The 11282-nt window shown below is 43.6% G+C and overlaps 1 protein-coding gene across 1 annotated transcript; it reads right to left on the reverse strand.

Moving 5' to 3' along the window:
* Window positions 1-213: 213 nt before the first annotated feature.
* LOC140105915 (glutathione S-transferase kappa 1-like) lies at window positions 214-7478 on the reverse strand. Its single transcript, XM_072130044.1, has 8 exons — window positions 7343-7478; window positions 4856-4937; window positions 4254-4382; window positions 3819-3919; window positions 3345-3380; window positions 3021-3137; window positions 2544-2637; window positions 214-480 (listed from the first exon to the last, which is right to left on the reverse strand). The coding sequence occupies exons 1-8, from the start codon at window positions 7409-7411 to the stop codon at window positions 437-439; spliced, it is 672 nt and encodes a 223-aa protein (XP_071986145.1). The 5' UTR covers window positions 7412-7478; the 3' UTR covers window positions 214-436.
* Window positions 7479-11282: the final 3804 nt, after the last annotated feature.

Consider the following 11282-nt stretch of genomic DNA (forward strand, 5'->3'; position numbering starts at 1 on the left):
TACTCCATTCATCTCTATGAAGCTGACGTTCATCTCTGAGACCCCCACCGATCAGCAAGTTAGGCTCTATCCTGCGTGCAATCATATGCACAAACACTGCCTTTGTTAACATGTCTTAAACGCAATTGCATTTACATTTTTGGTAAAATTGTGTTTTCACAGCACAATGCACCACATCGTCTTATATTCTCATCTCTAAAGAAACCAATAAACTGCAAATATAGAAGTCATTTTATTAAGGCAAATATCCTGAGAATGATATATTCTTAACCAACATGGTCCAACAACATGTTACATCTAGGATCCAGTGATCAATAGTTCTGGCTTGAATAACAAGCCACTATAATAATGACTGGGAATACATATTAGACCGTATGTCCTGGAAACAGTAATGGTACAAGCTACGCCTGCTATTCTCTTTCTTCTAATGAGGTAGTCAGAGATGGGATTTTTGTGGCACAGGTCCCAACCATTTTTCACCTGCAAGACAGGAGAGAGAGAGACATGAAGGAATTTTCCAGTATTGTAGGTAATGTGTCGCATACAGGAGTTTTACTAAAATCAGTAAATATTGTTTTTTTATTATGGAGGCAGCCATCTTGGCTATACTACTGTTAACTGTATTCAGAGATACAGCACTTTACACTTTACAGCAGTCACATGGTCTCCTAGTCAGAGCATAGGACGTGGATGGTCTGTGAGTTCTGGACTTTGCACTGCCCATCTCTCACAGAACGGCCAAAGTGACAAATATAGGGCTCCTTAGTCATATATGATGCTAGGAGTCGCTTACTCCCTTGGAACAACAGCACTGAAATGAAATAATGATAACAGTTCAGCAGGGCTATTCCATGGGAAGAGGGGACTCCTAGCATCACATGATACTATGATACTTGGAGTCCTATCCTTGTTACTGCTGTCATTCTGTGTAAGAGGGCCAGCTCTAAGTCCAGAACTCACAGACCATCCACGTTAGTATGATTCAAGCCTGAGGCTGCTTTCACATGTGGCCTTTACATTGTGCTTGGAAATCAAAACGACAGCTGTGAAGAGGGGATTTACCTAATTACATTGATGTAAATTTTAGTGTTTACAAAACACAATGGGGGACATTTACTTACCCATCCGGACGCGGTCCCTGAAAGTGCATTGTTCGACCGGAATGCACTCTGCCGTGGTTCACTAAGATTGTGCCCCCAATATCCTGCATGTGTCGCTTTCCCGATCGGGTCTGCCGGAGTTCACCTTCTTCTTCCCGGTGTATGTAAGTGTTGATCTTGCGACACAATTTGCAAGTTAAATCCCGCGCTCACCCCGAATCAGTTGAATCGTCTGATGACCCACCCCCCAATTTCTGTCGCATGAAAGCCAGGGCAGCCGTGTCAAAATCCGATCACGTGCGACACAATCCCCTGTAAAATACCTGTTACAGCGAATTCCAAACCGTCAGAAAATCCGACGAAAGTGCGGCCGTGGACCCTTATTAAATAAGCACCCATTGTTAAAACAATGTTAATGCATGTTTTTACACTGTGTTATCGGCTGCATTTTATTAAGACAATGTTAAAGGGGTTATCCGGGTGTTAAAAATTACTGAGGGCAGGGCTGGGGCGGGCTATTTAAAAATAATAAACATATACTTAACTTCTCCGGCGCCGCCGATGTCTTGCGCCATGGTCCGTTTGATCCGTGCCCCTGTTTGTTTACAGGGGCAGAGAAGCTGTGCACAGGGAACTTCCGGTCTGCGATGTGGCCGGCTCCTCCCATCCGTCCCTATCTCTCAGCGTTGTAAGTCGGCTGGCCGGAAGCTCCCTGTGCATCCTTGAAATGACACGCGCGGAACGGTGCGAACAAAATAGCATGTGAAGAACAATATATATGTGTGAAGAACACATTGCAGATGTATGGAAACATCTGCAATGTGTTCTTCACACACATATATAGTGTTCTTCACATGCTATTTTGTTTGCACCGTTCCGCGCGTATCTCCCGACAAGTAAGCAGATGTGCCGAACATCTGTAATCTATTCTTCACTGTGTTCTTCACTGTGTTTTTCACTTAAATGATCCTGTGTTCACTGTTTTTATTCTATTCTTCACTGTTCTTCATTGTGTTTTTTAAATTAAATGCTCGATCTCGAGCAGGGGAATTATTCATGTCACCTAGCAACCCATCCGTTTAAAACGCATTGCACTCGCATTGCACTTGCAATGCTTGCGAGTGCAATGCGTTTTTGATGCGTCTCCATAGACTTGAATGGGGCGGGAAAAACGCGCTTGAAACGCAAAAGTAGAGCATGCTGCGATTTTGACGCGCGTCAAAACAAACGCAAGCACGCGCGTGAAAAAAAAGCAAATGAGGAAAGGCAATGAGAGTTCTGCGCGTCAAAAGCACGCGCAGAACTCGCACGTGAAAAACGCTAGTGTGGAAGGGGCCTAAGGCTTCATTCACATGGCCATCTGGGGGGATCTATATGCAGGCACTAATTTACACATTTACAATGCTACATAAAGTAGAAGTAACCTAATAGTGAGATACTGACCTAGAAGATGCGCTAGAAGTTCAAACCGATCAGATCCAAAAAACAGTTCTGGCTTGTCATTTATATGAGCCACTATGGAGGGCATCCCAAAAACCTGCACAGCATTAAAAAATGTAAATAAATGAGGATGTAGTCTAAAAAAACTACAAATAGTTATATTTATAAATACATACATATAGTGGGTGGGGCAATATACAGGCCAAGATGTCCCTCCATTAGTTACAGGTGGTTATGGATAGCATAGGGACGCTTAACTTCTTTTTATTAAGGGAAACTACATTTTTTTAAATAAAAATAGATTAGAAGGTTTTCTTTATGCTATTACCATGTCCAATTGTATTACAACTAACACAACCTTATGAAAGGGAGTGTACATGTAGTTAGTAGCACGACTACTAGCAGAAGGATTATAGACCACCCATTTAAAGCGACCATGTGACCATTTGAGATGATAAAGAGGAAAAACATGGACTCTACCCCATATTCCAAAGCTTTTTCTGTGTTTTCTTTAAGCTTGTTTTTTACTTCTGGCGAGGTGATTGAGGACAGTGATTTTTTAGCCAGGTCTTCCGGTATCCCAGCTTTCTCAGCAGCCTGAATAAGGTTGTTAAAAATAAGTAATGATTCCGAGAAGAGAAATTATGGGAAAATCAAGGAGATCCACATTGCCGGGAAATTGGTGATCATTACCGAATAACACCCAGAGGTCAATGGGTGGGTTTGATCATGTACCACCCCATCAGTGTCCGAGTTACAAGGACTTGGCATAATAAGTACATTTACGGGAGGCCTTATTCTTACCTCTAGTAGGCTCTCTGGTTCTGTAATGTCTTTATCCTATGAGAAAGAAATACTGTGAAACCATACGTATAAGTAAAATCACACATAAGTGACCATTATATTATAGACAACAGGTAGTCGTGTTAACTGAGCCTTATAGATAGAATAAGGGATCACTAGATCAGGGATGGAGTAAAACTGCCGTGGGCCTTGGGCTGTATGAATATTATATTCTAGAATTCACTTCCTACATATAGAACTAGAATCAGTTCTTGGGGAATGGGGAATGTGTTCCTTCTGCCGGCTTTCAATGTGCAGTTTCAGGATATTTTAGGACAAATGTCCTGAAATGTCTCTTGAAAGTGTATTGAAAGCAGGAACAGATGTATGAGGATTCCATGGGTGAAGGTCCTTTTCATTATAAAATTGGTTGGCTACTGCCCAAACCACCAATATTACAATCCACTAATTCACAAGATACTGCATGAAACCAACCTCAGACCAGATTCGCATCCACAACTCCCGGGAGACGCTCTCCACAAACTCAGGATGTGACATCTGAACAGCCGTCACAAACCGCATGGCTGAAAAACTCCCTGTAAGATGGTTCCAAATTAATGTAATTAAGAAATAAAAATGAAACAAATGAAATAATTGTTTTTATTTCATATGCAATGCGCTAGTTCAATATAAAAGTATCAGTCGTAACATTGGAATCACTTGCCAAATATTAAGTGGGTTCCCTGGTATTGTCAAACAGCACTTGTAACTGTTACTGCAATATAATATTATGTCCTTCTCTGAAGCTCAGGAAATGGAGCTCAGGGAAACTAAGGAATTAATGTTTATATCAAAGTAACGCCAGGACTAAGGCATTCCAGCACACAGTCTATCCCTCCCCCCATGCTTGTCGACAAAGCTGATACTGACCTTTCTTAAGCATAACATGAAAAACATCACTGGGTTCGCGTACAGGAACCTGATAAAATTTGGCCAGCCTTCTCAGGTCCCTCCCCATGTAGGCACCTCTCTTTGGAACCAAAGCAGGTGGTGAATTCCCTGTTTGAGATAATAATCAGAGTCATTTCTGAGACTACTACATAACTGATTCTGCAATTGGTGTAGATTCAATTATACCAAACTTTAACAGGGTAGGTATAAGAACCCAATAGGGTCACCAATATTATACTTAAGTTGTTAAAATTTCTACTTCATCACCGGGAGTTACAGGACGTCACAGGAAGTCCCACAGGGCAAATAGCTTTGTTCAAGCGGACTGAGCATGAAATAACATTTGGGTACATTGACATTAACACATACAATCAGAACAGAACACTAGAAAGGACACCGGGGACTAAATTACTTGGTCCCTGGTACCCAGCCAGCCACTCAGATACTCAGGACTTCGGCTTCCCCTAAGCCAGGAAAAAGGCTAGGCCCGGCAGGGAGTCACCTCTGAAACATGTTGTGTCTAGCATTGTATGTATACTCTCTTCACATAATTGTATGCCATGCTTTCTAGTGTCACATACCAGTTTTAGTCATTATTGCCCCAAGATTCCCTGGGCGTAAATGAATGTCTACGTTCCATATGTTCTTATATCGCAAAAGTACCTGTGATATAAAAAAAGCACAGCTCAAAAAATATATAGTAAATAAAACCAGTAACAAAAAGACATAACTGTATATTCTGGAACTCAATTGTTGAGATATTTTTGTAAGGATCGATAAGCATATCATCAGGTCTTTCACCTGTTAAATTAACAAAACTGCACCTAAAACCAACTGCTGTAACTGCAATGTGTGAACGCACCCTGACAGTGCGCTCATCCCCTCCTCTTCTCCGCAGCATCGATGTATGCCCGTCGTACTACGGTACGGTAGGCATACATCGTGTAAGGGTGATGCCACACATGGCTTTTTGAACCAGTTTTTGGTCCGTTTTTAAGCAGTCCGTCCATGTGTTTTTGAAAAACGCATCCGTTGTTGACCAGTTCTAATTAAGATCATTGGTAAAACCAGTCAAAAACGGATGCGTTTTCAAAAAATGCATGCATAAACAGACTGCTTAAAAACCGGACCAAAAACAGGGTCAAAACGCCATGTGTGGCATCACCCTGAATGTAACCTGAGGTCGGTGCCACATGTACCGCCTTGTCTGCGTTTGAAAACGCAAACGCAGACAAAGCCGCGCCCACCAGGGCGGGCCTCGGGACGATCCCATCGGCGTTTGGAAACGCCTGCGATCAGGAATGAGTCGTCCGTGTTTTGCGTTAATTTAATGCAAAACACCGGCGGCTCGTTCCCAATCGCAGGCGTTCCATAGAAACGCCGATGCGATCGGGCCTCGGCCTGCCCCGGTGGGCGTGGCTTTGTCTGCGTTTTGAAACGCAGACAAAGCGGTGCGTGTGGCACTGGCCTAAGGGCGCATTCACACCATGTGTTGCGTTTTTTGATGCGTTTTTGAGGCATTCCAAAGGCTTCAGCCTTGATCACGTGCTAAAGTTACACTGCGTTTCCATCTGCGCTCGTTATCCATCATTATATCACTGAGATCAAAAAGAGACCCGTCCTACTCCCACGTGAGAACACGCCCCAATAAATGTCCCCACAAATCCCCCCCAGTAATGTCCCCCATAAATCCCCCCAGTAATGTCTCACACAAATCCCCCCAGTAATGTCCCCCATAAATCCCCGCAGTAATGTCGCACACAAATCCCCCCAGTAATGTCCCCCACAAATCCCCCCAGTAATGTCCCCCACAAATCCCCCCAGTAATGGCCTCCATAACTTCTCGACCCTAGATCATGTGATGTCACACAGGTGACAAAATATCACAAAAGCTCTGATTACTCTCTGTGATATAATGAGCTGTGCACCTGTGTGACATCACATGACCAGGGACCAGTTTCTATCCATGGGAAGTAAACAATGAACCTAGAGATCTAGAATCTGAGATCTAGAAAACAGCAAGGAATTGGAAAATTGTACTACTTTTCATTACACAAACCATATCGATTATTTATCCACTTAAAAATATTGCAATGTTTATAGGAGCATCTGCTTTGTTTTACCATCTGTAATGTTGGCTCTTGCTACATCTATTCATCTCCCCTGAATTTTGAAAGTGGGTCGACTTGCGAGGTACTCCCTGAAGTCAGCTGGGTTTGTTCTTTATCACCTAATGATAATCTTTATTTATATAGCGCCATCAAATCCAGCAGCGCTTTATACCTACTAACTCCTTCTGTACATTTGGGTCCTGAGTACTTTTAACCCTAACCATTTATTCCTTTTCTAGATTGTTCTATCTGATAACCTTATGCTGAGCCCTCAAGGGTATGTTTACATCTATGTTTAGAGGTCCCTATAAATGAACAGAAAAAGGGACTACTACCTCTGGGGAAGGGGGGGGGGGGGTGTTATATATTCAAAAGATGTGTATATTATTAATGGTAATAAACAATGGATCTTAAAAAAATGTGGTGAGATAACCTTGCTGATACATATTTATGTTACATTAAAGCTGCTCTTTTACATTCTACTATTCTTCTTATGTAGTTTAGTCACAACCATAACAATAAGCCACGCTCACTCTTTAAAAGGTCACTCCAACTTTAGCCATAACTTCTGCACAATGTTCACTCTGATAATAACCCTGACAGGTTCACATGACAGCTGCCGGGCTGTATGTACAGAATAAGCAACACACAAACAATATACACATAACAATACACAACTGCACTGCAAAACTGCGCAACAGGACAATAGAAAGGAAAAAACGTTTATAAATGTTACAACTACAACCGCTTCTGCACATTCTGTCTTATTATTGGGGTGTAAAAGATTAAAGAACTGCACTATGAGCAAATCCCCAATAGATGACAATATGAAAGAGAATAGTAATGAGAGTTATACAGCAAAGTCTAGATCCAGTAATTGGCTGTACATGTGGAATATGCAGACTATTGCAGAATGTACAATGTGCTGCAGATACATCACCCTAAATATTCTCTTACCTCAAACCCCAGCCAGGAGTAGGGGGACACCACATCATAGAACAGCTCTAACACTTTTGGCTTAGACATGTCTTCTGCCTTCCCCCTTGAAGAGAAGGATTGTGGGAAGAGAATTTCCTCCGCCCCTTGTATTATTCTGACCTTGTCTACAGACTGTAGACAGTGAAGCCTTCTACTGCCCCCTACTGTTAGTTATAATTGTTGCATCAGCACATATTTAAAAAGCACAGATCCTTTTGACAAGATAAAAATCAATAGTATCTTTGTATTTAAGACATAGATATCATAAATTGGGTATAAAGTATCTGCGGATGTGCTCTGTATGATAGGTCTTACATTGTCTGTATCATTGCATAGAAGCCAGGGCAGAAGAGATTGGTAAAAAAGATGGGAGTGATCACTGGAAGGTGATTTATTTTATTATTTATTCAACACTGGAAAGCATTGTATCTAATGTAATGGTATACTGTATATAAATTAGTGGCACTGCATCTAAATTAATTTTGAGGAGGGAACAGTATCTGAATTCATTACTGTATGTAGCGCCCTGTAACAGTGGAGCATTGAACTTTGGACATTGTGAACTTTGCCACTTCCCCTATACAAACCCAGCGCTTACTTTTACAGCATGCGTTAACTTGTATTAATCTATAGTGTGTAGTATAGTATAGTCTGTTATATAAATTCTGGTTGTTATTACTGTATCTGTATAGACTAGTAGAAAGGGTTAGTGAACACTGAGAGACAGGCATGACTGTGTATCTTTGTCTGTCAGAAGCCAATCATTTTCCACAGATTTTTTGCTGAAGAAAAACAGAGTTGTTCACCAGCATACCTCCCAACCGTCCTGAAATCAACAGGACAGTCCCAGTTTTTGGGCTCTGTCCCGTCGTCACGGGAGTCACGGGTCCCCCCCCCCTCCCCCGGTTTGTCCCGCCTCCTCCTGGTCCCGTAGATAAGAGCTGAAGAGCAGCCGAAGCATCAAAACCAGGAGGAGGTGGGATCAGCCCATGCTACCTCCTCACATGTTTGCTGCAGGAGTCATGTGAGGAGGTAGCTCTGCCCCTGGCTGGTCCCTCTCCCTCCGAGAGTCAGTCGGAGCCCGGGAGAAGAAATGACTGCAGCAGTGGAACGAGGAAAGGTAAGAAACGGGGGTTTTTATTGCCAAGAGACAGGGAGAGAAAGCTGTAGGTCAGGAGGGGGATAGAGAACAGTGGGAGCTGAAGGACAGGGGGAGGCTGCTGGAGGACACTGGACTAGGCTGCTGGAGAACAGGAGGAGGCTGCTGGAGGACACAGGAGGAGGCTTCTGGAGGACACAGGAGGAGGCTGCAGGAGGAGGCTACTGGGGGACACAGGAAGAGGCTGCTGGAGGACACAGGAGGAAGCTGCTGGAGGACACGGGAGGAGACTGCTGGAGGAGGCTTCTGGAGGACACAAAAGGAGGCTGCTGGAGGACACAAAAGGAGGCTGCTGCAGGACACAGGAGGAGGCTGCTGGAGGACAGGGGAGGAGGCTGCTGGAGGAGAGGGGAGGAGGCTGCTGCAGGACACGGGAGGAGGCCACTGGAGGACACAGGAGGAGGCCGCTGGAGGACACTGGAGGAGGCCACTAGAGGACACGAGAGGAGGATAGAGGACAGGAAGAGCTGTAGCACACAAAAGGAGGCTAGAGGACAGGGGGAGCTGAAGGACAGGAAGAGGAGGCTGGAGGACAAAGGAGGAGGATGGAGAACAGGAAGAGGGGGCTGGAGGACACAGGAGGAGGATGGAGGACAGGAAGAGGAAGCTGGAGGACACAGGAGGATAGAGGAAAGAGTGAGGGGAGCTGGAGGACACATGGGGGGGGCGAGCGGAAAGTGAGGGGGGTAGCGGATGGGCGTCGCCTGTGCCACCCTGCAGAGTGATGGGCAGACGGCTCAGGAAAGTGGCTGGCTCGCTGGCGGGCAGGTCAGAGAGGTGCCGGGTGGGTGGCTCAAGTAGGTGGTGGATGGGAGATCCAGAAGAGAGGTGGGCGTGTCAGGAGGGGGCTCTGTAGCAGTTGCTAAGACTGCTACGGAGGGCCCTCCTTTGGGCGTCCAGCTCCCACTCCCTCCCCCGCACCTATTTTTTGTGAGTATATATACTTGATGAAATAAAAAAGAAGATATCCACAACTACTATTTGGTGAGTGCCATCCTTGCTTTCTACATTGCATTTTCGTTGTTTGGACTTTTGGTTCATGTTAGGATTTGAGGATTTGAGCACCACTGAGGATACATACCTCCACATATATGGAACCCATGCACTCCCAAGTGTGACAACCTACCCCTCGATCTTGTGGATAGGAGTAGTGCTATCTTTCTTTATTTACTGTGAACTTAGACTTTAATCTCATCCTACAGATAAAGACCAGATTGTGAAATTTAGATCTCAGACTAAACGTACTACCTAGATCCATGAATAAATACAGATTCTCACAACATACTGACATCAGACCCCAGAATACTTAAAAGTTTCAGTTTATGTCCAGCTAACACCAGCGTTAGAGGTGTCCTTTATTCTTTTCCTTTATAGAAGAGAATAATGGAGGTCAATTGCTGAAGGTGAAGGTCTTCTATTCACCTTCTGTTCTCCTTAGGGTTTCATGCATGTAAGGGCAGCTTCTCCAATTTGTAAGAAACAACAATTATGCAGATTAGATCAACATTTTTATCACCTTTACTAAGGAAACGACAACAATGTACCTATCAGGAGTATAATTTTTACTAGGTTATCTATGATATGCTGATTTTAAAAATTTCTTTGTCAGCATTCTAAATCATTTCAGTAGTTTATAAAACTTTGTTTCACATTACCTGGCCTCCTGCCAGCAGTGTGTGGTGAGTCCCAAGGAGAAGGCATCTGCAGCATGTGTGTGCCTGTATCTCCTCATGCATTTTCCTGTCCTCCACACCCCTCCCTCCCCTGGCTACTCAATGCAAATAACTCTTCCCGAGGCTCTCCACATGCTGCTGGCAGGGAATTTTATAATATTATGCTTAAAATCAGCATAGAATAGGCCAGTGATAGCAAAACTTTTAGAGACCGAGTGCCCAAACTACAACCAAAATCCACTTATTTACCATGAAGCGCCAACATGGCATTTCAAGCAGTAACTTATTGCTACCTGTTCTTCAACATCATTCAATTGTATTGGCCTCCTGAGGCCACCAATACAGTTTAAAGAAGGTGGGCTAATTCAGACCATCATTGTCCAGGAAGCAAAAATGATAAAAACACAATGCAGCACACTTCCATACCACAGAAGCTAACATCACAGTCCGAAACGGATCCAACAACTCCCACTTTAAACAATAAAGAAAGGAGTATAAAAAAAACTCTGACCGGAGCTCCTAATGATTCCAATAAAATTCCTTCAAAGATCTTCATTTATTATATTCAACCGATGAGGAAAGTTTTGCAACAAGACGTCGGTCACTATTTAGAACGTCCTTAAGGTGCAGTTTTCTCCTTAAACTCACTCACCGGTGTGGTAGCAAAAGCTAAAAGAGAAAGGAGGCACCAAATCGCATAGTACGTTCTTAAAACCTTGGATTTTTTTCTTAAAAGTTATACTCACAAGAGTATGTTTAAAATGTGCATAAAACAGTATACAAAACGGGACGCCAGCTCCACTCGCTCGCCCATTGTCCAGGAAGAATGGTGGGTCCAGCAGGAAATCATTCAAAGACAATGCAGTTCTGTCAACACCTTCTCACTTTTCCCACAGTTTCAAACAACCAATGAAGTCAGCCAGATCTTGTTGCAGTGAGCTCTGCAGATTTTTGAGGCAGATAACCTTTAAAAAAAGCATCAGTAAAGCGAGTGTGTGAGCTTGGCGACAAGTGTGCATTGATCCGAAGTGTGTGCAGTGTCTTAAGTGTGACTTAGGTTTAAGGGACTTAAGTTTGAGGGACTTTA

Source organism: Engystomops pustulosus, chromosome 11 (assembly GCF_040894005.1).
Source record: "Engystomops pustulosus chromosome 11, aEngPut4.maternal, whole genome shotgun sequence".
In the NCBI taxonomy this organism is placed as follows: Eukaryota; Metazoa; Chordata; class Amphibia; order Anura; family Leptodactylidae; genus Engystomops; species Engystomops pustulosus.

Bases quoted from the DNA above. Each gene is read 5' to 3' on its own strand.
- LOC140105915 (XM_072130044.1), bottom strand. From the start codon at position 7,411: ATGTCTAAGCCAAAAGTGTTAGAGCTGTTCTATGATGTGGTGTCCCCC. The intron at 3,381-3,818 runs GTTGGTTTCATG...TCTTTCTCATAG, and splicing joins GGATGCGAATCTGGTCTGAG to GATAAAGACATTACAGAACC. The intron at 3,138-3,344 runs GTAAGAATAAGG...AACCTTATTCAG, and splicing joins AACCAGAGAGCCTACTAGAG to GCTGCTGAGAAAGCTGGGAT.